Here is a 27,966-nt window from a genome sequence, read left to right as displayed (position 1 = left end):
CCCACAGGGCGGCCCCAGCCGCACGTCAGGAGGCGCCGCCGGGCCCGCTCCCCTCAGCAGCGCGTCTTAAAGGCGCATCGGGGAGCTGCGAACGCCGTATCCCCAAGCGGCGGGAAAGAACGGGGCTGTCCCTTTAAGGTTACCGCGGCGACGGCTCTGGGTGAGAGCGAGGCGCATTTACGTCACGCCGCGCGCTGATTGGTCGAGCTCGTTGGTTTCCGGTGGGAGCTGCTGCCGCTGCCGTCGCTGAGGCCGAGGCGGGGCGGGGGCGCTGAGGGCCCGGCGGAGCCGCCCGCGCCAGGTGAGCGCCGGGTGCGGCCCGTGGGGAGCGGAGCCGGGAACGGCCGCGGTGCGGTGGGGCTGAAGCGGGAGGCTCGTGGCTTTGGGGACGGGCCCGGCTACGGGGAGCAGCCCCGGGGCCGGTACTGGAGCTCGGCGGCCCCCGCGGCTGTAGGCCCCGCGTTGGGCGGGGAGAGGCTGCGCTGTGAGGAGCAAGGGGCTGAGGCACTGGAAACGAAAGCGTTCAAACGATAAAAATAAAAAGAAAGAAAATCAGATCCCCGCAGCGGTAGGGTTTTCTTCCCCCTCCCCCCTCGGGATCATCACGTTGTTAATTTGGCGGGGAGGGGAGGGCTGCGGGGTGGGGCCTTGGGGGGCTGCGGGTCGGGGGCTCCGCGCTCCTGCCGGGGTTCGTGAGGAGCGAGCGGTCCCTCAGTGGTCCTGGTTTTTCTGGGGCACTTCATTACCGCTGACCTTCACCGCACAGTTATCAAAACAAAAGGAGCAGCAGGAGAAGGGAAGCGCTCCTTCAGTCGTTCCCAGTCGGCGCTTTATGTTTATACGGCGTGTATAACGCATCTGTCCGCGATTAGCTGTGACAAGGATGAAACCTGTTGGAAGTGTTTGCAGCTCTGCGTTAGCTCTGGGCCTCCTGTAATCTCTGGCAACACGTTTCCAAGGGGTGCAGTGTTATATCGCCCATAATGTGCTGCCTATAAAACACACAATGTGACTGGTCAGTGGCATGTTATCTCTCACCATTGTTTTGTCTGAATCCTTTTTTTCCTTTTTTTTTTTTTTTTCCCCTCCTCTTTCCAAAGCTGATCCTGAGGTCGACGCTTCACACTGCGTAGCCCTAAACTGTTGCCACTGTCTCTGTGCCAGGTAACTTTCTTTACATTTCATCAAAAATGCCCTGAGAAATCATTTCCTGTTTCTTTAGCTGTTATTTTATGAAAAAAAAGGTTCAAAATTGATTTTATAAACACATGCGTATAAGTATAAATATATTAACATGATTTTATAACGTGAAAGATAAAAAAAAAAGAACTTATTTAATACCAGTTTTTCAAAGTGTCATAGCTGACACTATGGTTTCAAAAGTCTCCTTAAAGCCTGACATTGTGATAGGTACGCTTCAACCTACAGCTGAAGAAATATTTTGGGGATCGTGGTATATTCATGGAGGTGGTTATGAAGCGTGGAACAATTTAAGGAGCTTTTTAAGAGGAACGCTTCTGGTTGCCAGGTTGCTGTTGATGGGCATTTGATGAGGTGGCTTTGGTTTGACCTTAACGCGTTTCACTTCCGAATACTTGTAATGCTTGCCTCTCAGATTCCCAGTTTCCACCCACTGATCTCCTGATCATCGCCACCTGACCCCTGTTTCAACCGGGATAATCTTCACGGTAGCTGACGTGGCGCTGTGCTTTGGGTTTGGGAGGAAAACGATGTTGATAGCACACCAGTGTTAGAGCTGTTGCTGAGCGGTGCTTACGCTAAGCAAAGGGTGTTTCAGCATCTTGCACTGCCAGGCCAGCGAGGGGTTGGGAGGGGACAGAAGCAGGACAGCTGACCCACCTGGCTGAAGTGATGTTCTGTACCACGTGCTGTCACGCTCAGCAATAAGACTGGGGGAGTTGGCTGTGGGGGCAGCTGCTGCTTGGGGACAGGCTGGGCATCGTGTGGCAGGTGGTGAGCAATTGTGTTGTGCATCACTTGTTTTGTGGTTTTTTTTTCTTTTGTTTGCTTTCTTTTTTTTTTTTCCCTTCTCATTTCTGTCTTATTAAACTGTCTTTATCTCAATCCACAAGTTTTACTTTTCCCACCCGTTCTTTCCTCCATCCCAATGGAGAAGGGGGAGCAAATGGCTGTGTGGTGCTTTAGCTGCTTGTCAGGTTAAACCACAGCACCCCATACAGACCATATGATGCTGTTTATGAAGCGATTCTCCAATCAAAAAACAATTAAAAATTGGAGGTTTAATCATCAGAAAATTTAGATGAAAACCTTCCCTGACGTTGAGTGCTCACAGGGCTTGGGTTGTTGAGGCTTTTCCAATTCAATCAAATGCACTTCAGTTCTTATTTCTTCAAAGGAGCTAAATAAGTTCATAGTTTTTTCCTTCACACTTCAGCTTTGTTACTGGTCTTAGATGTGGAGATGACTTTATACGGTGATATCAGTAAGATGATAATGCAGCATAATTTTCCTTGAGGCAGTATAACATGTCTGGCTGTATTGGGCACTGCCATCTTCTTTTCCACTAATTCTTTAACCTTCTCTTCCTCTTATTTTCAGCAATGGCAACTTCCAGCAGCAGCAGCAGTGAGGAGGAGCGCAGCCTTCGGGAATGTGAACTTTACGTCCAAAAACACAACATCCAGCAACTTCTGAAGGATTGCATTGTGCAGCTGTGCACAGTGAGACCTGACCGACCCATGGGATTCCTCAGAGAGTACTTCGAAAGATTGGAGAAGGTAAAAATAAGTACTGGGAGAGAGGGAGAGTGGACCAGCCTAAATTTGCACTGCTCTACTTGATTTAGTGGCTGAGCTTCCAGTTTGACCCATGTTGTGGTATGAAGGCAGCTCTTGCCATACTTGCTTTGTTGTGACAGAAGTAAACTGACAAGGAGACTTACCCACCTGGGATGCATGTGTAATGCAATTCTAGTATTTACTCGTAGAGGCTGATAGGTGGGATGCGCGATCCTGTCTGTGGTCAGATGGTAACTGCAGTGTGTGACCCTGGTAGCTGCTGGCGATACGCATTTGGTTTCTTCTGTTGAGGCAAATTGATACAAAGATTCAGGTACAGAACAGCAGTAGGCCAGTGATAGTTATCCAGGCCTAGCTGAAATCAAATGGAAGCACTTACTTTCCCATTTTCTAGGAGAGCAAGCCTATTTCTGCATTCTGTTGGGAACTGAGTGTAATTGTTTTTCTTTGTTGTTCGTCTTGTTTGTCCTGAAGGTCTCTTCGGTGTTTTTGTTGCTGGGAACTTTCTGTGACATTGGGAATGGAGAGTTTTCATTTCAGTGCTCATATTTGAATCAATTTAACGTTCATTTGAGCAGTTTGTTGTAAATAACAATATTGAAGCTGGTAGAAAAAGGATCTGCTATGAAAACGTGAGTTTTCAAAGGCTAATGCAGAAGAAGGATTAGCTATAACCACTGTACTCAGCACAGGTCGTTGGTAAATAACGTGGCTGTGGCCTTGTACAGCAGTCACTTGCAGGTGCTGCTTGAACTGCTTGTCTTACATGGGAGCTATGCCTTTGTCTTTTTAAAAAATTCTAGACAGTTATTAATTGCTGAAATAAAGAAGAAAGAGATAATGATATAGAGAGCATAAGTATGTGGTGGAAATGCTCTTCTATTGGAAGTGCTCGTGATGGATACTAGAAGGTGATCAAATGTTGCAGACTTACCTCCTGTAGCTTGCAGCATGCTTGAGGAGCATTTTGCTTCTTAAATGAGCAAGAACTCTAAAGTATTTCTGATTTTTTTTTTTTGTGGTAACATTTTGAGTACATTTCTCTCTCAAAATCTCAGCAGCAACCCAGATAGCAACCAGGTTCCTAAAAGTCCTTTGTCCCCACCTTTTACCATGCCAGCTTTCCCACCTTGTATTCTTGGGTTTCTAGGTTCTGATATGTTCTGAGGTTTGGTGTATCAGTGCTTGTGGTAATATTGTTTTAAAAATTATCAAAGCAAACTGTTTTACTGCAGTTAAGGAGTAGGGCTTCCTTAGAATAAGCTCTAAACAAAGCCACATGAAGGGATATGAAACAGAAATACTTGAATTCAGTTCTGTAGTGGACTGATGTTCGTTGTACAATATTTAGTTCTAAAGGTGACTTGTCTCTAAGTTCAGGGCTAGGCTTGCCATTGTACTCATCACGTGTATTTTGGAGTTGAATAGCTCTTTTTTTTGTTGTTCTGGTGCAAGTAGCCTGTCCATGTACTCTGTCAGCCTACAAGGAAGCTGAAAATAGAACTGGTTAGATGATGTTTTTCCCCTAAAACGACTCTTAGGATTTTGTTTAAGGCCTTTTGTTATGAGTAGTGTTGGCAGGGGTTATATATGCCAACTCATGCAGCTGTAGCTGCCAGTGGAACCGTAGCTTTTTCTTCTTGCATTATTGAATGTAAAAATTGCTAGGTCTTTCTTCAAAGTAGTTTCATTGTTCAGTCTGATGGATTGGTCTTAGTTTGGCTGAGTATGTTGTACCTTAAGAGCTATCAAGTGACAGAGCTGTGCTACTGTTATTAACCAGCTCTAACCTCCTACTTAGCTCTGGTCCAGCAAAAACGCTTGAAACAATGTGTTTTATTTCCTAGGAGTAATGTCTGTTCCATCTTCATTAAAGCAGAGCAGCTTTCCCATCTACCTTGTAAAGTCTGTTACTCTGAATGAAATCGAGGTTGAGACAGAATGGTTTTTTAGGCTTTGATTGAGACTGACTGTTAATGGCACGTCATTTAAAAATGAAGTTTGGGTTCTATTTTCTCTCCTGACAAGTCATCTATTCCGCAGCGCACACAGAGCTGATTCACTGTCACGTTATTCATGTACATTGAAGATGTTTAAACTTTGGAATTATTGCTCAGAAGCAATTACGATTGCTGCCTCTGAAGTAGTTACAATAGGAATTCACGTGTCCTTTTCAGCTATGAAAGCTTTCATGTGAATTTTATCACTACACGCAGATAAAATAACATTTGTACAATCCATTTGTGGTGCACTGCAGCTTCTGTTGGTTTTGCTGTGCAAACATGGCTGATAACAGCTAATAGCTGCCTGGTGCTGGGCTTGGCTGTGTTCTGTAGTCGAAGCTGTGGAAACTTAATGCAGAGATTGCTACTGCAGCCTGAATCTGCTGCACGTGTATTGGGCTTTGTACTAAACTGTAATTAGGAGGCTGGAGATCGTTGTCAAAGCTCTATACCTGTTCCCCATCAGCTGTCCTGCCTCCACAAATGCATACCTAAATATTCTCCAGGTTTCTTGAGTGGCTTGTTGGGGAGGAAGTGGGTTTTTTTTCTCTCAAATATGTGGAGAGCTGATATAAATTAAATACAAATTAACCAGAAGAAATCGACTATTTCTGGTGTAATGACAATTGCCAGATAGTAGAGTGTACAGTGCAGAGAATAATTCTGAAATCATAGTGGTCTTCACCTGGAAGAATTCAAACATGATTATGAGAAGCTCATTATATTAATAGGTTTTTTTACTCATAAGCAACAATTTAAATGGACTTCAAAATGATTTCTTACCTGTCAGGAATGTATGGAATGTACAGTAGTGGTCACTGACAATAAAATCTTTGTGTGAGCTGCTCTATCAGCTGAAAGGTCACGTTCAACATTTGGATGCAATAAGCAGGCTGACATTAGCAATAGACCTTTTAAGAATCCATGTTGTGGTTATAGGCACTTTTCTCCAATATTTGTTTTAATTTTAAGAGCTTCTAAGCTTGAGCAAATACATTTCCTCACTCAAATGCTGGTTACTTTCTAAGGTACCTGAAAGGAACAGCTGTCACTTTTTTTTTTGGTCATGGCCTGGTGTAATTTATCTCCAATCTGGTGATGTAATATACACGGTTCAGTATCTGAAATGATATAAGCTGTATTTTAAAAACATGAATACATGGAAAGCTACTGTAATGGAACCAGTGAGATTCCAGCATGTCCCTTACTACGTGGCACAGAGCTGTCTTGCAGTAATGTGAATGGGTGATGATTTGTCTCATTCAGGGACAATCCTCTTGATAGATGTTTCAGCAGAATGTCCAGGCTAGCTGATACACTTGAACATTTTATCTTACCCACGTGTAACCTTTGCACGTCCATGTGTCCTACCATAAGAGGCTTCTTTTTAATGGAACAGTGTTAAATCTCAGGTCAGGCACAAGTCACCAGTTACATTTTTCCTCCCAGTGCAGCTGCTGAAGTGGCTGTTCCCTGGTGAGTGTGTCCCTGAGCACCGTGGTGATGCACAGCTCCCTTGCTTGGTGCTGCTGAAGTGCTTCTGTCCCTGGCATTGACAGGGTCTCAGTGTCTGTGTATCCTGTGTGATCCTGGAAAAGAGACAGCAGCTGATGTTTGCTTTCTAAATAAGTGCCGAGGCTTTAAATATTCCTTGCCCCAGCAGTTTGAAATGTGGCACTATTTTGTTAATGAACAAAAAGCAGGAAGCGCGGGGTGATTTGACGGATCAGTGCTCTTTGGCTATCTGAGAAGTATAAAATGTAAACTCCCTGTAATGGTTAGCTGAGGTCCCTTTCCTCAAAGAGTGCAGTTACACATAGCCTCTGTGTACCTCCAGAGCAGACTGTGGCAGCCAAGCTGCCTGACCGGGCTTGAAGGGGGATGGCTTTATCAAGGACACTGGGACAAGCCCGGCTTTTACATGCCTGGAGTCTGAAGAACAGATGACTCCTTGTTCTCTTAAAACATGTCCCCAAACCCTCTTTCCTTACAGCAGGGAGAAAGTCATTTGAGCTATTATGACTCAAATGCTTTGGCTTTGAGGTTGGCTTTTTTTAAAATACAGATCTTAGTTAAGTAAGGTGAATTTTCTAGTGTGTAAAAAGATCAGATTTCTGTACATCGATGTAGCTAGAATTCATTTTATTCTAAGTCTGCTGGCTTTCCCCAGTATTACTACCACACAACCCAGGGAAACAGGGAACATGTCCAGCATTGTACAAAGCTGTCACATCTGTGGTTTGAGGGGAAAATACTGTTTGGCCTTTAGCATCCTTCCTCCACCCGTTCTGTAAGCAGCATTCATGTTTCTTTCTCCTAAAATAACTGATGGTTGCCAAGCATTGAGTTGGTCCGTGACTTCACCTTGTTTCAAAAGCTTCTCGTGTAACAGGGGTTTCAGAGGAGTTGTTTTTCTGTCCTTCAAAGGAATAAAAGGCTTAACACCCTGCAGCTCAGGGAAGGAACTGCTGTGTGCACTCCTGGGGAAAATGGCTTTCTCTTTCGCAGGTTTTTTCATTGCTTATTCAATACGCTAGTGGAAAGTAGAATCAAATTGTTTGTGCTTCTCAAGTTAATTAACTATTAGTGTAATTTATTAAAATAAACACTGTTGTGACATGAATGTTAGGAAAGGCATATCTTCTGTCAGCTTCAATAAGGCATTTGATCGTGCGAACTGTGATCTCCTGCTTGCCTTAATGTGAGAGTAATGGGACACAGGAAGCTCCCTTGCACTGGCAGGCTAAGCTGGAACATGATATGTAACTGCTTTTTTCTTTTACTGGATTATGTGACACAAATCTCTCTCCTTTCCCGTTTAGGAGGAAACAAAACAGTTGTTAAATCAACAGAAGTCTGGTTCGCGCTCAGACTCACGGGAGGATGAAATCTCTCCTCCTCCTCCTATGAACCCTGTGGTCAAGGGTCGAAGAAGACGTGGGGCCATCAGTGCAGAAGTCTATACAGAAGAGGATGCTGCATCTTATGTTAGAAAGGTGCTCTAATTTTTTTCTTTAACGATGCCAAGAGTTGCGTATATAATCAAAGAGTTTACCTTAGGCTACTGAATATCCAGTGTATTAAGTAACACTAAGCCTGTAGCCTGTTAAGTAGTGTGATAACTGTAAAAATCAGACCTGTGTGTATAGCTCTTTAGTTTGTCGTGCAATTTCTACACAATTTTGATCTTTTCCCTTTGAAGTAGTGTGTATATATACACACACGTGTACATATTTTTAATATACGCACAGTGCTTCTAGCAGCTGCAGCAATATTAAGGTTAGCCCAAAGGCAGAGCAGACTTGCTGCTGTTCTTAAGGAAATGAGTTGAACATATACTTGCAATTGTGAAAGGAAACTACAAACTGAACGTGGAATTCTGTTTTTACAGTTGCATGAAATCAATGTTTTATTTACCTTCTGTACAAACCAGCTGTAAATGTTGACTGTATTTGTTTCTAAGAACTACAGTGCTTGAAAGAATCTGGAAAGACTAAGGAGTTTTGTAGCAATTTGAGTAATTAGTTAGTCCTGGATAGCGTGGAAGATTTTCTTTGGAAATTTAGTCAGTTACTTTTACTGATTTTTGTCCTAGGTTATTCCAAAAGATTATAAAACTATGGCTGCATTGGCAAAAGCTATTGAGAAGAACGTGCTGTTTGCCCATCTTGATGATAATGAGAGAAGGTAGGAATGAATCTTTGTTGAGGTCTTAAAGTATAGTAAAATGCAGACTTCAGAAGAACTAACGCACAAAGTTGCACAGCCTGTTTACAACAGTCAGTGTGACCATAAAGAGATTACAGGAGAGGTGGGTTGGTTGGGGTTGGAGATGTATGAATGCATGCACAGTATCACAGAATAGTTGGGGTTGGTGGAGCCTTTAAAAATCATCTAGTTCCAACCCTTCAGCTGTGAGCAGGGACACCTTCCTCTAGATTGGGTTGCTGGGTGTTGCAGTTGTCTCATTTTGGTATCCTTCTTTCAGTGACATCTTTGATGCAATGTTCCCCGTCACTTACATTGCAGGAGAGACTGTCATACAGCAAGGCAAGTGACAATGCTTACAATAAATAAGTTGGAAATGACAAGCAGGCTCTGACCTAACGCTCTTGTTGGCATGCTTCTTTGGAAGTAAAAACACTGTCTGGGTGCAGTGACCCTTTCTGGTCATGTCAACTGAAGCACAGCTCATGTCCTGAAGTAAGGAGTGGAGCAATTGTGGGAATACTCTGTTTCATCATGTATGCTGTCTGTTGGAAAGATTGTGATTTGATGACTCTGTAGAGTACGTTATGACAATTTTTGGATCCAATATGCCTTTCCAGTGTTCTTGGAAATGTGGCTGATGTACTGCATACCAGTAGATGTCCTCTTTCACAGGACTAAGGAGAGTGTGAAATCAACAAAATGTGCTGTTTCACTCTACCAGCTGTGCAAAAATGTCTCTGCCAACCTCATTACATTCTACACATCAAAGCTGGCAGAGATGCCAGTTCTGTAGAAATGTTTGGCTAGCTTTGCCTTTCTTTGTGTGTCTTTAATTTTTGATTTTTTTCTCTCTTCTAGGTGATGAAGGTGATAACTTCTATGTTGTTGATCAAGGAGAAATGGATGTAAGCATTATTGGTAGCTTATTAATGATGCATTCATCCCTAGCAGAAGAGTAGCGTGATGTTCATAGGCCTCTCTTACACGTCCTTCCTTTATCACCTTTTCTCTTAAGAAATTTGAACTTGTAGAAGCTAATTCTGCTTTGGAGCTATTTTGCTCCTTATTGATATTTCAGAGTGGCTGCACAGACTGTGAATTGCGTTGAACTTCAAAATGAATTATTCAGATGTAAACAGGGTACTAATACTTTACAAGTGTGGAGTCTAGGTAAGGTGTGGGACAGGCTTTAAGAATGACAGACCTTTTTATTTTCCAATTCAAATCATCCATTCCTTTCAAGTCTTCTGCATTTCATAAAGGCTTATTGAGTTTTTGTTTCCTATCCAAGGGTCTTTGGGGTCTACATCTCTAGTCTCTGTGCACATGACATGGACAGCAGGCCCTTTGTCAGTGGAAATAAAACTTGTGATGGGGTTTGAGATTGGATGTGAAGTGTTAGTGAAATCCTGAAATGGTCCACTTGGACTATAAAGATGTGAGAATTTCCCTGCCTTGTAAGGAAATGCGGGGTAGTGGGAGCTTCAGACATCTTTGACCAGCCTTCCAGACACTGTGGGCTTTGGCTTTCAGGTTTATGTGAACAACGAGTGGGCGACCAGTGTTGGTGAAGGTGGAAGCTTTGGAGAGCTTGCCCTAATATATGGAACTCCCCGCGCCGCAACTGTCAAAGCGAAGACAAATGTGAAGTTGTGGGGCATTGACAGAGATAGCTACAGAAGGATCCTGATGGCAAGTATTTCTCTAGCTGGTGTGTGGTTTACACCAGTGACTCCAGCAGCTGTCTGCAAACTGGGAATTATGCTTTTGTCCTTCAGTCAACTTCTGTTGGTTACTTGACCTTCTGTCCGTGCTTGTGTTTTGCTGGAGTTGTTTATACAAAATCCTGTTTTATGTCTTGTGCAATCAGAGAGCTTATCATTCAGGATGCACTTATCAAGATTGGGGTGAGGGGGGAACCTTGCTTCAGTGAAGAATTCGATTCCTGTGCTACTGGTGTGGTATAGTTCACTGGATTGAAAATACACAACCTTGTGGTTAAATTGCCAGATGTTTAGGTAGTGCTCTGTATTATAGCTTGCTCTTTGTAATTTGTGTGTGTAAATAACAGTTGTCACTAACCTGAATGAGTGTTGTGAATTTTGGTAAAGTTATACAAGAAGAATGCATTTAGGGAACATCAGGGCCAAAATAAATATGTGCTTAATGAAGACTGCTGAGCTCTCTGAAATCTTACTGAAACAATGAAGTTTGAAAACACTTAGTCTTGAGGGCGTGGGGTGTGTGGGACAGGATGTAATATATCAGGTGAAGCTGTGTATTTTTACATTGAACTTTATTTGAAGTGACATATCAAATGAGAAGTAGACAAAAGAACCCTTTTTTTTTTCATTATGTGCTTTTTCATTTCTTTTTTTCTGTAGGGGAGTACTTTGAGGAAGAGAAAGATGTATGAGGAATTCCTTAGTAAAGTGTCTATATTGGGTAAGTACGAAGATCTGGTGCCAAAGTGGAATAAATTGCCACATTGCAATTAAGTTGTTACTCAGCGTTATTAGGATTACAGGCCATTTTGGTACCTTGCTAAACGGACTGCAAAGTCTGTATTGCTTTTCTGCATCATTCAAAAATAATTTTAATTGAAGTCTTGATGTGCGATGCACAAACGAAGCCGTAAATATGCTGTCCTACCTATAGGGATGGAGGAAAGAGTATTGTTTCTACCTCAAAAAGACAATCTACTAATGAACTCTTAACTCTGTAGAATCTCTGGACAAGTGGGAGCGCCTGACTGTAGCTGATGCATTAGAACCAGTACAGTTTGAGGATGGGCAAAAGATTGTGGTCCAGGGAGAGCCAGGAGATGAGTTCTTCATTATCTTGGAGGTAAGCAGGACCAAAATCAAAACCTTGTAAGTTTGTGTGTATTTTTAACGTTGCTTATTCTGCCCCTAAATAGATATTCAGAGAAAAATGAAGTGTTGCAATGTACTTTCAGAGAATTCCTCATGAGATACAATCTTGCTGGACACGCAAAAGCTTATATTTAGTTTTGCTATTTTTACAATTGGTGATTCCAGGAAAAAAAGAGTTTCTGGCTTAAACCAGTTTACCCTGCTCAGGAGAGTAAAGATGACACGTATTACTAGATAGCTAGTAATATCCTGCTAGTGGAATCATTGTCCTCTCTTTTTGCAAACTGTACTGTAATATTGGTGCAAGAAAAACGGGAAGAAATCAGTGCTGTGGTTAAGTAAATACCCAAGATGTTTTAAGCTTAAAGAGGGAGGACCTGTTGTTCTTATAGAGCTGTCTGGTGAACTATGCATGAACTACGAAGGCTGACATCATAACAGTTATTTCTGCAAAGCAACTGATTCTTTTTGGAATCCAGTGGTTCAAGTGATAGCAGAAATTCCAATTGCTTAATTTCTGTGGTTAATTAAAGGGCACAGCTGCAGTGTTACAGCGTCGGTCAGAAAACGAAGAATTTGTTGAAGTGGGCAGACTGGCACCTTCCGATTATTTTGGTAAGTTCTGTAGTGGCAACAGTGATGACATAGACCACTGTCAGTGTTTAACCTGTGCTGATGGCTGCTGTGGGTGACAGTGATGGGGTGGTTTTGCTTAATCACTGTTTTGGCTCATTCGTGTGGTTCACTCAGTGTCAGGCGAGTGTCAATCACTTGATGTTTAGCTGTGCGTGCACGTTACTGAGAAGTGGTAGTTGCAGAATATTGTTGTTGGGAAGGATGAGGAATTGCTGTAGGGAGGTCAGACCAAACCATGTCCAGGGATGGAGATCTCCTAGCCTCACTTCTGAAAGCCTTCCTCTGCAGAGGTCAAACTAACTAGCTTCTCCAGCAACTCTCTGTACAGCCTGTGCTGCAGTCCCGTAACCATCTGGGTGGCACTGCTGGACCCGTTCCACACCTGCATCTCGTACTGGGGAGCTCAAGACTAGGTGCAGTACTTTGTGTGTAGTCTCAAGTGCAGATCAGGGTGTTTTCTGCCTTCTGTTGAAGGTATTTTTACTAAATTAAAAGTTGCACGATACAGAAGTTGCTTTGGCTTGAAAAAGCCTGTGTGTGCTAGCAAAAAAAAAAAAAGCTAAGTTCCTAGCTTTTTTATTTTGTATTTAGTCACAGATAAGGAGTGGACATGTGTGCTCACAGGGCGTTCTTGGAGTATAGTGTAACAGTGTGTAACAAGATATTCCTGACTGCCTCATTTTAGGTTCAGAAGAACAGTGCCTTGAAGCTCTCAAACAAAGCTTCTTCAAAAGAGAATTGGTCTTTTCCCATCCCCTCAAATCCACTGAGAGCCAACTATTTAATATTTAATCACTTCCCTCTTTCAGAAAGCAAAAAGGCTGTTTTTTTTCCCCTTCAGGTTTGAGACATGTCCTCTCCTTATTTTTTTGAGCTGTCCTCTTGCAGAAGTTGTCTGGTTGTCCGTTCAGTTTTTCAGCTGTGTGGATGATGTAATCAACAAATACTCTGTTGCAAGGCCTGAAGGGGGGGGCCATGCTCAGGAGTTGCCCTAGTAGTGCTGAATCTGGCCAGAGGTTTGCTTAGCTTGGTAACTAGTGCTAGATGTTTGTTCTAGGTATGTCAAATATCAGTCTCTCTCTGTCTCCCCCTTGATACGTATGCCCTTAAATTTCCTACTGCTGCACTGAATGTTACTGCTGTCATCGTGTTCAGGTGCTGCAGAGCTGTCCCTGAGGCTTTAACTCTCCCATAGAGCCTACTTACTCTTCTGCAAGCTTGTGTTCTGGAGGTAGTGAGTTTGAGGTTTTAATTGGCACTGAGAAAGTTTTCTGTTTTCTTTTGAACATCCCTTCTGATAATGCAGGCAAATTTATTCTCTGAGGATTCCTGAGTTTTTTCCTTAGTCCTGAACAGGAGGGTAACCTGTTGGACTGCTTAAAAAACAAACCAACCTGAAAGTTGTGTGTTGGCTTCTTGCTTGTTGCTAGGATTCTTAGGCAGAGCTGTTAGCACCAAAGGAAACAATGGCTTGAAGAAGACTTAATTTCAAAATATGTTTAGCAGTTATAACAGGCATTTGAAAGAAAGCTTCAGGCATGCTTCTGTGTAACTTATGAAATGGGAATCCCAGATGTCAGATACTCACTGTACCACCCAACGACAAGGTCAGGTTCTTGATTCTGGCTAGCTGTTGGTCAGAAGCTTCTGTCTCACGCACTGAGGTTATTTGAATAGCACAGTCTTGTCCTGAGCATTGTGGAAGTTTGAGCTGATCAGCAGCATGCCTTACAGATTAGAAAAATGATTGCTTGGTAAGGAAAATTACATAGTTAACCGAGGTGTTTCCTTTTTTCAAACAGGAAAAATGTTGAAAATTCTTCAGGTCTTCGTCAGAAATTTCAGAATAATCTTAAAAAGTACATAAAGGTGTTTTTTTTATGCTGGCTTCCCAATTGCTTGTAACAACATAAATACTCGTTCTGATCAGTGTTAAAACCTGAACTAGCTTCGGTTCAATTCCTGCAGCAGTTTGAAATACGACGGGGCAATGTCTCTGACAATTTGCACCTTGATCTTTAACGCTGCTCCCGCTCTCCTGTTGCTCTAGGTGAAATAGCTCTGCTGATGAACCGTCCCCGTGCTGCCACAGTTGTTGCTCGTGGCCTGTTGAAGTGCGTGAAGCTTGATCGACCCCGATTTGAACGTGTCCTGGGTCCGTGCTCGGATATTCTCAAGCGAAACATCCAGCAGTACAACAGTTTTGTATCGCTGTCTGTCTGAAGCCTTCCTCCCTATCAGAAACATGCTTCACGAACGCAGACTGCTTTCTTACCCTTGTGCAGAGCCACACGGCCACTGGCATTTGCAGCTTCCTGTCTTGTTTTAAAAAAAAAAAAAAAAAGCTTTTCATAGTACTATTTTTAATTTAGAGCATATTAGTTCCGTGCTCTCTGTCCCATTAAATAAATAGAAAAAGTTCTATGGAGATGTTTGCTGTTACGGCTTCTCTCTGTGCAACTGTGTCCAACTTGGGCAAATACAGCAAACGCAGCCTTGCTTTACTGAGGGAGAGCTCTCCAGGCACCGTGCCAATTGCCATAGAATAAGGAGGTAACGGGGTGTGGGGGGGATTTAAAGGTATTTCTCAAATCGTTGGACAGATTTTAAGGCTGTAGTCCTAACCTGCTGTATTTCTTTTCAACTGAGGATTGCCCGTGTAACAGCTTCTTGGGGCTTGGGGTTTTCTTCTTTAATTTTCTGGGTACTGTAATCCTGGGTTCAGTCGTGAGGCATCAGCTGCTAAGAAAGCCACAGTTAGAATTTAACAGTGTAATTGTTCCTGTGTCTGCTGGTTTAAGGTTGCTTATGTTTTTGTCAAGTGTAAATCAAAGCTTTCAAGGTTAATAGTTCTGGTGAACTACTGCAGTTGTTACTTAATTTGCTGATTTGCCGCAACTGATTCTTTCCTTGTTTGTTCTTCAGTGATGGATTTGCCCTGAACTTCCTGTTCAAAGTGGCAAGAACCAAAAATTCCATTCAATGCCTAACTTAGGGCTCAAGTACATGGACGTAGGGATGGTGCAGCCGCCCAGCTGTCAGTCATGCACAAGTACTACACGGGTGCAGAAACTGGAAGCAAGCCTTTTATTTCCCTGTGACTTGCTTTGTATTCCCCAGTTGACTTTTTTTTTTTAATGGTCATCAGTTCAGGTGTCCCTTTGATACCAGGGAAATTTAAACTTTGGAGTATTGATGGGCAGCATTAGTTGCAGGGCCCATAGAGATGCCATTGTGCTTAGTGGAGGCAGAAAGCGTGCCTCGCTTTTACATTAACATTTTAACTTTCCTGCAACTCTCACTTATTGGAAGTACGTTTGTCTTGAAATCAATTCATAATCTTCAAGGATAATTATGAGTCTAGTTTAAATACAAAAGGCTTATTCTCTTTCCATACTTACCCAATGGACACGACGCACATTTCATACTAATTTTTTTCCCAAGTTCAGTATGTTGCGGAGTCTTAAACGTATTTCAGTATTTTCCAGCTCTGTGTTGCATCATTGTGTGCGAGCCAGTGCTTCCCAGAAGTTTTTACTGAATTCCACGGTTCAATCATGGTAGGCAGTTTTTAAGGTTTCCTTTAAACTGTAATTTATATCCAGTAGTGTAGGTTTGTATTTGGGGGAGTGACAGCAAGCGGTTTTGCGTTTATTGGGCAACTGCTTCTCAAGATGGAGCCCTCATTTTATTTCCTTTCCGAGATGCTACGATTCCAATTCAGCAGGCTTCCTCCCAGGCCTGTCAAAAGGAGCCTGCTCATTGATGCAGAGTCATCCTGAGGGCATCGGGCTTTTACAGAGGGGTATTTCCAAACCTGAAATCCCAGGGGTGGGATTCAAACGCTTGTGGTTCGAGTTCTGTCTTCACAAGAAATTGAGAAGACGACTTCTGCCAGAGTCCTTAAGGAGCAAGCAAATGCTACTTGTCGTTTTTATTCACCATTTTTTTTTTTTGTAAAACTGTTTTCTTCAGTTTTGACTCTATCCAGGTTTTTCCTTCCTTACGTGTTCATGTTACTTTAAAGCACCAAAAACTGTGTAAAGTAGTTAGAGCTCCACAAAAAAAAAGTGCACATTTTTTTATATAAGGCTTTCTAATCAAGTTTCACTACTGCATCTTTTTAGCTTGCTGTTTACTCCCTTTTGTAGTTTTACCTACCAGATTTTAAGATAAACCAGCTAAGTCTGAGTTAAATATTAATCACAGTTATAGCTTTACCTTCGTGTGCAATTTCGATATGTTTGAAACCACAATTGGCATAGTTTTGCCTTAGCTAACATTCGGGGCTTTAGAAGTAATTTTTGCTAGTCCACCTTTAGCGAATTTATAAAGTCTATTGCCCTAGGAAGCTAGAGTCAACCAGAGGACCATTTTTGTATTGTTACCTGACTATATAAGTCTGATTTACTGTATGTGCTAATATATTATATTCCTTTTGTTATAGATTGTCCTAATGGCAGGTAAAGCAATAAAATGATTTAAATTCTTAAATGCAATCAGTCTCTTTTTTTCCCCACCCCTGTTTTGTTTTCCTTCACCTTCAGAGGATGAATTACCTACGAGCTGGTGCTAACCAAGAAACTTAATGGCTTTCTGCAACTGTGGAGGTTTGAGTTCCAGTCCCTGCTCCCAGCCCTGAATCCCCTCTGGGATTGAGTGTTATGTGCACAAAAAATCACCAGTAGAGGGAGATGCAACTTTGGGAATACAGCATCCCATACTGAAACAGCTGCGGGTGGTGCGTGCTGAGAGTGAGTTAAGTCCTTTCATTTCATCTATTATCTGCTCACAGGAGTACATGGCAAAAAAGAAAAGGTCTGTAAGCCCACCGCTGTTGAGAATTCTGTTTGATTGAGGCTATCTACAATGTGCTTAGGTGAAAGCTGGAAGTGGAAGGACGTGGCTGAATCAGGATGGACTGGGGGAGCCTGCTGGGCTGGGTTTTTTGTTCGCTCTTAGGTTTTGTGCATTGGAGCTTTTCTTTTCCTGACCTTTGTGGCTTCAGAATATTGGGCCCTCTGTGTTAAGCAGAAACATTCCCAGCTTCCTCAAACATGAATAGAACCTGCGGGGACGTACTCAAATTACACCTACAATCTCTTCAGTCCCTTTACAGAGTGAAGACAGGCAGCCAGTCGTACGTTTGTTCTGGGGTTGGATTGAGCTTCACTGCAGCTCCCTGTGGAAAAACAACAGTGGTGGCCAAACCAGCTCTGTTACTTCCTTGCATGGCCCAGGCGCTTCGTGCCAGCATCACCGAGTCCTCATTAGGTTGGGCAGAATTCCAGCCTAAGAAGACAATCAAGGAAGGTGACACAGCTTGCTGTGAACCTGAGAAGCCTGCAGTGCTGTTGATGGCTTTTGTTTAACTGAAAGGTTAGTTCAGAATGAACTTCTAGTAGACTGATTGTTTCTTTTTCTTTAAGGATGATAAATGATCAACAAAGTTCTCAACGACTTTCCCTAGGCTGCCAAGAAGCTCAGTGTAATCATTCTTGAACAGCTGAAGCAAAAAGCTATTAAAGAGCTGCAGTAATCAAACCACGCTTAAGCCCTGTCCTTGGGAGGCAAGGGGAAGCTTACAAATTGAAAGATCTCTGATAACTCCTTCTCTGCTCTTTTTTGGCCTTCAGTTCCTATTGCTTCTCCTCAAAATACACAGAGATAAGGGGAGGAAGAGGGAGCCATTTCTGTTTTCCAGGAAATTCTGATAAGCTGAGTGACTTTAAAGCAAGAAGATGTCCTAAGACAGAGCCCTCCCCTTCAGCAAAGTATTTTGACCAGAAGTGGGTGGCTTCTGGGCTTGTAAATACAGTCCTATGTCTCTGAGTAGTTGTATCTAAATATACATATATATATTTTTTTTCCTGCCTTTCTGTTATAACCCAGCCCAGTTCTTCCACCCCCAAGGCAGGTGAAAATAGAAGTGATCTTACTGCCCTGCAAGGCAGTGGGCTTCTGGGCAGTGTGCTCACATGGAAGTGGAGTGGGCTGGTTGCTTTCTGTTGCAGGGCCCCGTCTGCTGGTGGGTGCTGTGCAGGTGTGCTCCAGTCTGACCACGTTAACCAATGTGTCACCTTGTCTCAGAGTAAGGTTGCTCCTTTCTCACATGCACAGTCTTGATTACAGAACACAGACTTAGTAAGAGGAGAATATTCGTGGCATCTCTTTATTCAAGCCTTATCCTTGGTTCTTGCTTGTGTCCGTCATAGCAAGACCAAGCTCCTGTGCAGGCTGAGCAAGCTGCGGGCTGCGTGTGTCCCCGTCACCCACAAGGCATGCCCAGCTGCAAACCAGATCTCTGCTTTCCCCCCAGAGCTGGTGCTTGGGGTGCAAAGACCTGCTGCAGCCACACCGCACCGAGCCCGGCAGTTTGGCATGAGCCCACTGTGATCCCTGGAGATCTTCCGAAGAGTTTCCCCTCTCAGTCTCACGGGCACTTGCAGATGGAAATGACAACTGTTAATGTTTGTCACTTGTCTCGCAGGGCTCTCCCCTTCCCCTGAGCAGGAGCCGTGGGCTGTTAAGTGCTCAGCTTCACTCTGTCGGACGCGGGAGCCTCGGGCTGCCTGGTGTCGTTGGCCACCACCTTGGCTTCTCCATGCGTGTCTATGCACCTCCTCACGGCTTTCAGGATGAGCTGTAGCCGTCGGTCTAAGGCCAGGAGGTGGGGCTCAGTAAGGACGGGCGCCAGGGGATCCTGCAGGAGGGATTCCCTCATCACAGCACTCAGCTGGTACTCGGGCTCAGCTAGCAGTTGCAGGCGCTGCAGCGTCGTCCGCTTTATTCTGGAAGAGAAAGAGATCAGGCATCCCAGTGCTGATGTTTTGCAGCACCCCAGCAAGAGGCAGCTGTCTGAACCCCTCACCCCCCGAGAAAGGAAGGAGGGAGGGCAGGTACAGCTCCAGATATCTGACAACAGTATGTGCAACAAATAGCTCTCCTACTGGAAGGAACATTTCGGCGGAAACCTCTGGTTCTTAATTATTTTTTAGGCTACAGAGTACTTACACAGCAGATTTTTGTCTTCAGAGAGAAAAGCACGTTAGAAACCCTCAGCAATGAGTGTTTTTCCTCTGAGTCGGAGATGACCTAGTTCCCCAGATGATTGCAGGGCAGTGCCACGGTACCAGAGATGACATTTATGGGGCAGAGGGAGGGATAAACTGCAGCGGCGTATCTCAGCTGGTGATGAATGAGGAAAAAGCTCTCAAAACTGAGCAAAAAGAGAATATTTCCCGGAGCTGACCTGCCATTGTGCCTGAAGAGGTACTGAGGATGAAATATTTCCCTTTGACAGAAGGCAGGATGAAAAGCCGTAATCTTGGCATGCTTTGGTGAATGACACTAGGTATTCTGAAATGATTTGTTTAATCCTCAGCAGAAGTATTTTGATTTCAGCGTCTCTACTACCGAAAGGGATCGGAGATCTCAACTATTGCCTTTTCAGTTTTGGAAAGATGGCAGCCCGTGTTTGTGGAACCACGCTGACTTAGCTCAGCCAGAACTTCCACGTGGAGAAAAATGTGGTCAGAAGCACCTTGGCCAGGTGCAGGATTGTCCTGTTCCTTACCCAGGACATTGGTCACTAACAGCAATGGGGCTCTGACTGCAATGGGAAATGCCATTCAGGTGCTGCACTTGCCCGGAGCAGAGCTGTGGGGTGACTTAGGAGCTGCTGTGGATAAACACCAGCTGTGTTTGCTCTGCTGCGAGCAGTGGTGCTTGGAGGTAGGGAATGGGGCGGTCAGACCCCGTGGGGAACGGCTCATCCAGCGCTTAATGGTTGCTTAAGGAACTGGCAGAACACGGGCAGGAGCGTGAGGTGCAAATCTTGCCCCTGGCTCTGCTCCCCTCTGCAATGAGAACTCCTGACTGAGGGATGTGGCAGTGGGCAAGGTGGGAGGGGGTGGTGGTTGGGCTTGATGACCTTAGAGGTCTTCTCTGACCTTAATGATTCTGTGATTTGTTGAAGGTTTGACCCAGAGCCTTTGAGGGACCTTGTGAGCCCAGAAGATACACGTGCTGGACAAACTGGGGGCTGTTTTCAGGCTTATCAAAAGCATCAAAGCTGGGAGAGGAGAAGAGCAATCTTCACTAAACGAGACAAGGACTGGAAGGGAGCTGTGAGAGGTGGGTAAAAACACCAGGAGGCTGCAGGAAGCCGAGCTCGGAGCCCTTCTGGATGCTCCCCCATTCCTAATGGGCTGGCTGCTGTAGGAAATGAGGCTTCAGGTGGCTCCTGTAGGAGCACGAGTTGCAGTTCTTGCCCATAGCTGGCTCATTAAAGGTGTGACTTGCAGCTCATCCTATCTAAATTAAGAACAGCTTCTGGGAGGTGGATCTGGGGGAACAGGAAGGATGTGACCCGTGGATAGTGCTGCTAGGTCAAATGAAGAGGCAGAGTTAATGTGAACTGCACAAAATAGGAGCTCAGCAGCAGGAGTCACTGTGAGCTGCAGTTATAAATGGAAAGTGTCACTCGGTGCAAACAGCAGTTCTTAAAATTAGATCCAGTAATACAAATATATGGGGAGAGTGCAATTAGCACCCCAAGGCTTACACAGAGCAGGTACAGCAAGGAAATAGGTTAGGGATCTCCTAAAGAGAAACCGCAGGGAGGAGCAGCTTTTTTTTTTCACCCGCCTTTTTAATTGAACTTTCAGCTGCTGATTTATGTGGCTTAATAATAATAAAAGGGTGGCCAAGATAGGATTCAAACGGTAAAATTGATGGGCTTCTCCTTAATGCCATGAGAAGAAACCTGATTAACTGTCAGAGCTGGTGGACGGAGGTTTTATGTCAGTACATACAGACAAGTGGGGCTGGCAGCACCTCGTGTTGATGGGTTGGGAAATTCAAGGGGATGCTTCTGGAAGGCTTTGGGCCAACAGAGAAGTCAGTGAAAGCCTTTTTGTGCGTGAGACGGATGCTTTGGTGGGCATTCAAGCATCTGATGCTTGCCTGCTGCTAAGCAAAGGAGCTCTTTGTGGTGACTTGGGAAGCTCACCTGGGTGTTAGGGTTATTCAGGGGGTTCTCGTGGGATAGGGTCCATTGGAATGGTAAGTATGAAGTCCAGGAATGATGGCTGTATGACACAGCCGAGCAGCTTAATACTCTGAGTGATATAAAAGCTTAATTCCTGCTTTGGAGATAACCGGTGGTTTCCATGCTCTGCTGTTTGGTTGGGTTCCCAGGTGAATTCCAGCAGCCAGTGCTGCCGGTCCAGGGGGAACCAATCTGTCCAGGAAAGAAAATGAAGCTGGCACTTACACACAGCACTGGGAGAGCGGGGCCAGGATGGAGATTTCATCGTGAGAATGCCGCCCGAACCTGGGGTAAGGAGAGAGCACCACGTGTTACCGCCTGCCCGTGGCCTGCCCGCTCCCCCAGCCTCCCAGCCTCACCCCCTGGCGTTGTCCAGGTGCAGGAGGAAGCCGTCGTCTCCAAACTTGGTGAACATCTCATAGTGGTGGCGGTCCATGTTCCCTGGTAAAGGAAGGACAAGAGCAGCAAGTTTCCCCATGCAAATGCCTGAGTAATTTTCAGACCTATCCTGTGTTTTCTTTCCAATCGGCACGAAGTGCTGCAATCGTACCTATCAGGAAGTCAAATATGGCCATGTCAACGATGTTAAGCAGGCGGTTGCCACTGCTGTAGGGGTAGATCTCCCTCACGGTGTCACAGTAGAGTGGATTCACCTCCCACCTGCAGGAGGCCAGGGGAGGGGGCACACAGTCAGTGTGGGCCGCTGCTGTGCCCCAGCTGGTGATCCAGTCCCAACTGGGGCTGTTCTACTCTACCCTACTCTACAGCCTGCTCCACTCTGTGGTCTACTCTACAGTCTACTCTAGTCCACTCACAGTCAGTATCCTGCTCGTTCTCCTTCCCACACACTCCCTGTAAGGCATATATATGAAGCAGCAGCATTTACCCACTTACTCCTCTTTTCCATCTAACGAGTAGGAGCGGATCCATGGGTTTGGGATGGAGAGCCGCGGCGCCAGGTTGAGGGATGGCAGGAAGGCGGACAGGGACCCTTCCAGCAGGTGGGGGTTCCCGCACACCGCGTACTCTGTCTTGCACATGTATGGGCACTTGGCAAAGAAGCACACGTTGCTGGCTGGAGGAGAACAGAGAGAACTGGGGAAAGGAGCTATGGGGCTGCAGTGGAGCTTGGACTGACCCCTGCCTCACCACGCAATGGGCACTGTAATGTATGTGAACTGCCAAATCGTGGAGGGAACCTGGGTTTTGGTCAATGGATAGACTCGGTCCCATGCTTGGGGAAAGGTCAGGAAGTAGGACAGGAACCTCAGTTCCAATCCTGCACAGCCCATCATCTTTTCCCACCTGAAGGACTGACACGTGGCAGCCAAGTGCTCGCCTACCTGGCGAGACGAAGAAGACGCTCTGCAGGATTTCATTCCTGGTGACTTCCAGGATCTCCTTGGTGATGTTGATCAGCCTCCCGACAGTGGGGGGCACCCGGCGGAAATCCAGGATCCTGCCCGAGGAAAGCAGCTCAGCGACACGCGGTGCGCAGGGACCTGACTGCATGGGGAGATGCTGCCCACGCCCTTCCCCTTGGCAAACTCTTTGCCTTCTTGATGGCTGCTCCCCAATGGTGGTGAAACTGGGATTGCTGGAAAAGGCTCCTGGGTTAATTGCTCGTTAGTTGTGAGTTTGAAACTGCATCTCTCCAAAACAAACCAGGCACCCAGAGCTCAGCTGGGTCGATGCCCAGGATGGACCCAGTGCATGCAGCAAAGCTGCAACCTGTGCATCACTGCCCAGCCTGCAGGGAGCAAGGCAAAGTGAGAATTTCCCCCAGCATGGTGCAGCCAAGCAATCGCCAACCCATGGCCAGCACTCTGTGGCGCTTGGCATGGCTCCTCTCGTACCTGTCCAGGTGGAAGGCTGCAATCTCAGCATTGTGCCGCTGGAAATCCACGAAGTAGAAGAAGTCCTCGGGCGTCTCCTCCTCGCGTTTCTGCCTGGAAGAGATCCAGGGGTCAATCCTGGGGTGTGCGTGCGGCTGTACCATGGAGAGCCAGGGAGAGACGAAACAAAAGCAGCGCTGGGGATGTGCGGTCCCTAAGGTGACAGCATCTTGCAGGAGAAAAGTGCCCTGAGGTCCTCCACTGTCTGGCATCTACAGAACAAGAGCCTTCCACTGTCAATAAGTGACGTGGGAACACTGGTGTTTGCATGCTACAGGGGAGGGAGCAAGCAGCCAGTAATAATTAAAGGTAGCTTTAATAATTTAATGTGGCTTCGCTGAGCAAAGGACAAGAGATGCAATGTGGCGTGCCCGTCCTTGCCTGAGGATGCCCTCACTGCAGTGAGCTCCAGTGTTCCCAGCTGCTCATCATGGGCAGCGGGGCTTCTCCTTACCTCATGGGCTTGAACATGGCTTTGCCGAAGTCCTGGAACCTGAGTACCAGCTTCAGGTGCACGCCGCTGGGCTTCACGACTGGGGGGAAAGGGGACGTTAGGTGCTGGTGATCCGCACCTCCAGGCGCCATGCACTTCTCCCAAAGTCCATTTGTTAGGTCCCCTTGGGGACTCTTTCCTCCCCTCACTGGCACACCGGTGTCTTGGCATCCCCATCCCATCCTTTGTGGGGCCGTGGGGTTTATCCCTGAGTAGAGTGCGGGGCTGGAAGCTGGGGGTGGACCCAGTGCCACCCTCCCCACTTGGGTGAAGCAAAGATGGCACGGAGTCCTGGGAGGATGCACTCACTCTGGCTGCAGTCGCAGGCTCCCAGCAGAGCTTTCTCATCCTGGCTGTAGTCTGCAAGGGCAGGAGAAGCCATGAGGAAGGGGCCGTGCAGGGCTCGCCCTCCTGTTGCCCACCCCATGCACAGCTGTTGGTGCGCTTTGATGGGTGCAGTCTTCTCTGGGGGCTTGGCCAGAGCTGCAATGCAGCGAGACCCTGGGATGGCTCCGAGGTGCACCAAAAGTCTTAGAATCATAGAATGGCTTGGCTTGGAAGGGACTTTAAAGATCACCCAGCCCCAACCCCTGCCCTGGGCTGGTTCCCACCCACTGGCTCAGGCTGCCCAGGGCTCCGTGCAACCCAGCCTTGAGCAGGGATGGGGCACCTTGTCCCATCGCTATCAGACCATGTAAAAAGCCAGAGTCCCTTCTGATTATAAGCTCCCTTTATATATTAAAGACACCGGAAGGCCCACAGCCCAGCCCTTCTCCCATCTCAAGGCAACACAATGACAATCACGCAGCACAAAACCCACAGGGAAGCCAGCACAGGGCTAAGAGTCCTGCATTGCAACACTCACCAGCGCTGACGGTGGCAAAGTTATGCATGTCCTGCAGCAGTCTGCTGACGGTGGGGCTGGAGCGAGGGTACAGCCCATCCCGGGTGATGCCCAGGTGGAACTGCAGCCAGCTGGCTTCGGGACGCAGCGGGAGCAGTGCGGCCCCGGCTGTAAGGTTGAACTCCTGCCTGTAGAGCTTGTGTCTCCTGGAAGGGAATGAGCATGGGGTGAAGGGGACGGGTGGAGGATGGAAACCCTCAGTGCTGGGAGCAGAGCTTGGGGGCTGTTGTGTTATGGGATGGGTGCAGAAAGCTTTTGCTGTGCTGGGGATTTTTCCCCAATCCAGAGGTGCCAGGCAGCATGACTGCTGGAGCTCCAGGTTGCCCACCGTGCCCCCTACAGCCTTCATTCTGGGCAGTGGGGATGCAGAGGGGCCACCTGGCACCACACTGCCCCAGAACTGGTAAAACTGGGGCAAACTTGCCCCATTCTGGCAGGCGGAGCTGTGACAAACCAGAGGTTTGTCTCCAGGAGCCATTTTCCCTCTGACTGGACCCAAGCTTTGCTGAACTGCCATCAAAAGGTCATTTATCCCCCAGCTGACAGCACTGGTTTCTCATTAACATCGGCAGAGCTGTGCGCGGCATCTGCGCTCGTGATAAAGGGAAAACCGAGTTCAGTTTGCATTGAAAGTGCCAAGATACCTCCATGAAGGCAAACAGGAGCCGGGGCCGATAGCGAGTGGTTCATTAACCAGCAGGGCCCTGAGATGCACTACCCCTGTCCCAGGCAGCGGGTTCTGTAGGGCTCCCACCCCCTCCCCGTGGAGCATGTGGATAGCGGGGTCAGTCCGGTCCGAGGGACGTGTTTCAGGGATATTTGGGAAGAAATGTGGGGAAGGAGGGATGCGTGGCACTCCTCACAGCCAGCAGTGGGTTGGGGATGCCACCGGCCCCACAAATGCAGATGGGGACAGCGAAGCCCCAAGTGCGTGTCAGCAGGATGACGCAGGAATTTTCCCCAGGGAAGCTGCCCACATATTTTACCATATTTGCTCTCCCACTTCCCATGCGCGCAGCCTGTCCCCCCCCCCGCCCCTCGTGGCGGTGAGCAGAGCATTACTGATGGGGAAAAAAATGCAGCCTTTGTGCAAGGGGAGGCAGCGGGCACGGGGCTGGGGGCCAGCGGCCCTGAGAGCCTTCAACCCCAAAACGCCGCTCCCTCCAGGATGCCTGAAATATTTCCCTTTAAGAACAGCCCTCTGCTAAAGACATAATAACGTAAAAAGCAGGACCACGTATAACTTGCTATGAACAAGCCCAGGCTCTGCTCAGTGCTGGGCTGCAGGAGGCACCAGGCACAGGGTGCCACTGTCCCCGTGTCACCGGGCTGAGCGCTTGGTACTGAGCAAGTCACACAGTTTGGGGTATGGAATTGTGCTATCAAGGATAAAAACAAGCTCTGGGATTGGCTTTTTTTCTTCTTCTTTCTTTTTTTTCTTTTTTGTTTGTTTTGAAGAGATATGGATTTTTTTTTTTTTTTTTTTGCTATTCCCTTCCTGCATCCCCATCAGCCACCCCTGCAGTCAGCTTCCCCTACCCAAAGTGCCAGGAATGGGAGTGAGATGGCAGAGCTCTGTGTGCAGGTAGGATGCACAATGCCCTGTTCTCCTCACCACCCGTATCTGAAACATGCCACATCCCAGGGCCAGGCCACGAGAAAGCCAGGCAGAGGGCCCAGACCAATTTATTTCTACCTGCCTGCAGAAATCGTGCTGCGCTGTAGGTGCAGGGCTGAGCTGCAGCTGGTCCCACTCAGATGGGTGCTGTGCTGACAGCCCCGCTGTTCATGCCCCACATGGGATGGCCATAGGGTCAGTTCTGACCTCATTTTACCTTGTAGGATGTGTCACACCTGGGAACTCGTGTGCAGCCCTTACCTACACCACGCTCTGCTAAACCCATGGGCTGGGAAAGCCAGGGCTGCCCGGTCCTGCACGGATCCCACTGTCAACCCAGGGATGTCCCCGTGCTTGGAGGACGTGGGCCGTGTGCTGCTGTGGCTGAGGGGCCTTGAGGCACAGATCACTCTGGTGGGCTGACAAAATGCACCGTGGCAGGTGCCTTCCTACCCCACGATCAATTTGCATTGCCAACAAGAGGAGAGGGCGGGTGCGAAGCAGCAGGGGCTCGGCTGGAAATCACAGCAGTGCACTTGGCATTGGGTGCTCCATGGTAAGGTTGTGTGCACTGTGGAGCTGGTCCTGGTCGCATCCCACCTCCCTACGGTGCTTTTCCTTGGGAAGCATCCAGCAGGCATCCCGAGCCCTGCTGCATTCATGGGGCATTGCTCAGCCTGGTGCAAGTCCCCGAGCACATGGGGTGTTCCCCTGCTGGGAACCCCTGCTGCTCCCCCCATCTCTGTGTCCCACACTTCCAAGCACTCATGGTGATGTGGTACATTAACGGATTTGCTTTTGGCTGCTGCTGTAGCCCGGCAGTGGGCACAGGAAGGGCCACAAAGGAGACATCCTGACCAGGAGGTGGGCGATGGCTGCAGCCCCCCCCTGCCCAGTGCGTTCAGGAGCAGCGGGTGGTGCTGCCCTCAGCCCAGCTCCCCGCCGGCTTCTCGCCTCGCCTCGCATTTCCCAGCCGTGTGCTCATCACTGCTCGCTGTCCCACCCTGCTGACATGCGGCCAGTGCACAGCTCGGCCTCACCCTGCGCATCCCCAGGGCAGGGAGAGGAGGAAGAAGCTGGTGGGGTCCGAGCCACGCTCAGGTCATGATCCCTCCCCTCTTGCACGGTGCCACACTGGGAACTGGAAATGGGCAAAGCTTTCCTGCTGGTGGGTGTAAAAGAGATGGCTCTGGGATACAGCACCCAGGGGCTGACCCCGTTCTGCCCCCACACGGCTGATGCAGAGTGAAGAAGGCACTTATCCCCACGATTGCACAGCTGGCAGGGGCTCACCCTGCACCCCAGCACCCTTCCCCTCCTCAGCTCCCCCAGCAGGGACCCCAGGAAGCCCCCTCCCGGCAGAACCCTCACGCACAGCCCTGTGACCCATGGGGCACTGCAGAAAAGGGCAATGGGGAGGACAGCAGAGAGCCAGGAGCTGGGCACAGACCGGGCCACCTGCACACGCAGGTCGGGGTGTCTGGGCAAGGGATATCTGAGGGGTGTCCATGCAGGGGGTGCTGGGAGGGTGCTTGGAGAGGGGTACCCAGAGATTGGAACCTGGGGATGCGTACCTGGAGATGGGTCCCTAGGGGTAGGTGCTGGGTTTGGGTGTCTGGAGATTGGAACCTAGGAATGGGATGCCCATGGATGGGGTGCTGGGTTTGGGATGCCTGGGGATGGGGTGGTCAGAGATTGGAATTTGGGGATGAATGCCTGGAGATGGGGGTACCGGGGATGGATACCTGGAGATACGGGCTCGGGGACGAGGTGCCGGGGGCTGGGTACCTGGGGACAGGTGCTGAAGGATGAAGTGCCCGGGGATGGGACGCTGGGTTCGGGGTGCCCGGGGATGGCGGTGCCGTGTCGGGGTGCCGCGCGGCGGGACGCACCTGTTCCAGCGGGCCGCCTTCCGCCGGTAGTAGCGCAGAGCTTCGCGGGCGCCCAGCAGCGGCTCGGCGGGGCCCGGCGGGGCGGCGGCGCGGTACAGCGGGTGGG

General features: G+C 47.6%; 2 protein-coding genes across 2 annotated transcripts; one reads left to right on the top strand and one right to left on the bottom strand.

Annotated features, from left to right (window-relative positions):
• PRKAR1A (protein kinase cAMP-dependent type I regulatory subunit alpha) lies at positions 173–16,500 on the top strand. The gene is made up of 12 exons (XM_021414611.1): positions 173–301; positions 1,101–1,164; positions 2,581–2,759; positions 7,606–7,779; positions 8,379–8,470; positions 8,772–8,833; positions 9,353–9,399; positions 10,028–10,186; positions 10,879–10,939; positions 11,220–11,341; positions 11,904–11,985; positions 14,057–16,500. Exons 3-12 carry the CDS (start codon positions 2,583–2,585, stop codon positions 14,227–14,229), a joined length of 1,149 nt encoding a protein of 382 aa, XP_021270286.1. The 5' UTR covers positions 173–301; positions 1,101–1,164; positions 2,581–2,582; the 3' UTR covers positions 14,230–16,500.
• On the bottom strand, positions 18,148–27,966 carry FAM20A (FAM20A, golgi associated secretory pathway pseudokinase; the record flags this gene model as incomplete). Its single annotated transcript, XM_021414614.1, is given in 11 exon segments — positions 18,148–18,797; positions 21,284–21,343; positions 21,418–21,499; positions 21,609–21,718; positions 21,953–22,133; positions 22,402–22,517; positions 22,915–23,007; positions 23,408–23,486; positions 23,756–23,806; positions 24,312–24,496; positions 27,861–27,966. Coding segments are annotated over 11 exon segments (1,328 nt in total), but the record flags the coding sequence as incomplete, so codon positions are not given.

The sequence above is a fragment of the Numida meleagris genome, chromosome 17, assembly GCF_002078875.1.
Source record: "Numida meleagris isolate 19003 breed g44 Domestic line chromosome 17, NumMel1.0, whole genome shotgun sequence".
NCBI classification, from domain to species: domain Eukaryota; kingdom Metazoa; phylum Chordata; class Aves; order Galliformes; family Numididae; genus Numida; species Numida meleagris.
The sequence above is the reverse complement of the archived record's forward strand: the minus strand, read 5'-3'. Positions and strand labels throughout refer to the sequence as shown.

Bases quoted from the DNA above. Each gene is read 5' to 3' on its own strand.
- PRKAR1A (XM_021414611.1), top strand. From the start codon at position 2,583: ATGGCAACTTCCAGCAGCAGCAGCAGTGAGGAGGAGCGCAGCCTTCGG. The intron at 2,760-7,605 runs GTAAAAATAAGT...TTTCCCGTTTAG, and splicing joins ACTTCGAAAGATTGGAGAAG to GAGGAAACAAAACAGTTGTT. The intron at 11,986-14,056 runs GTAAGTTCTGTA...CTGTTGCTCTAG, and splicing joins GGCACCTTCCGATTATTTTG to GTGAAATAGCTCTGCTGATG.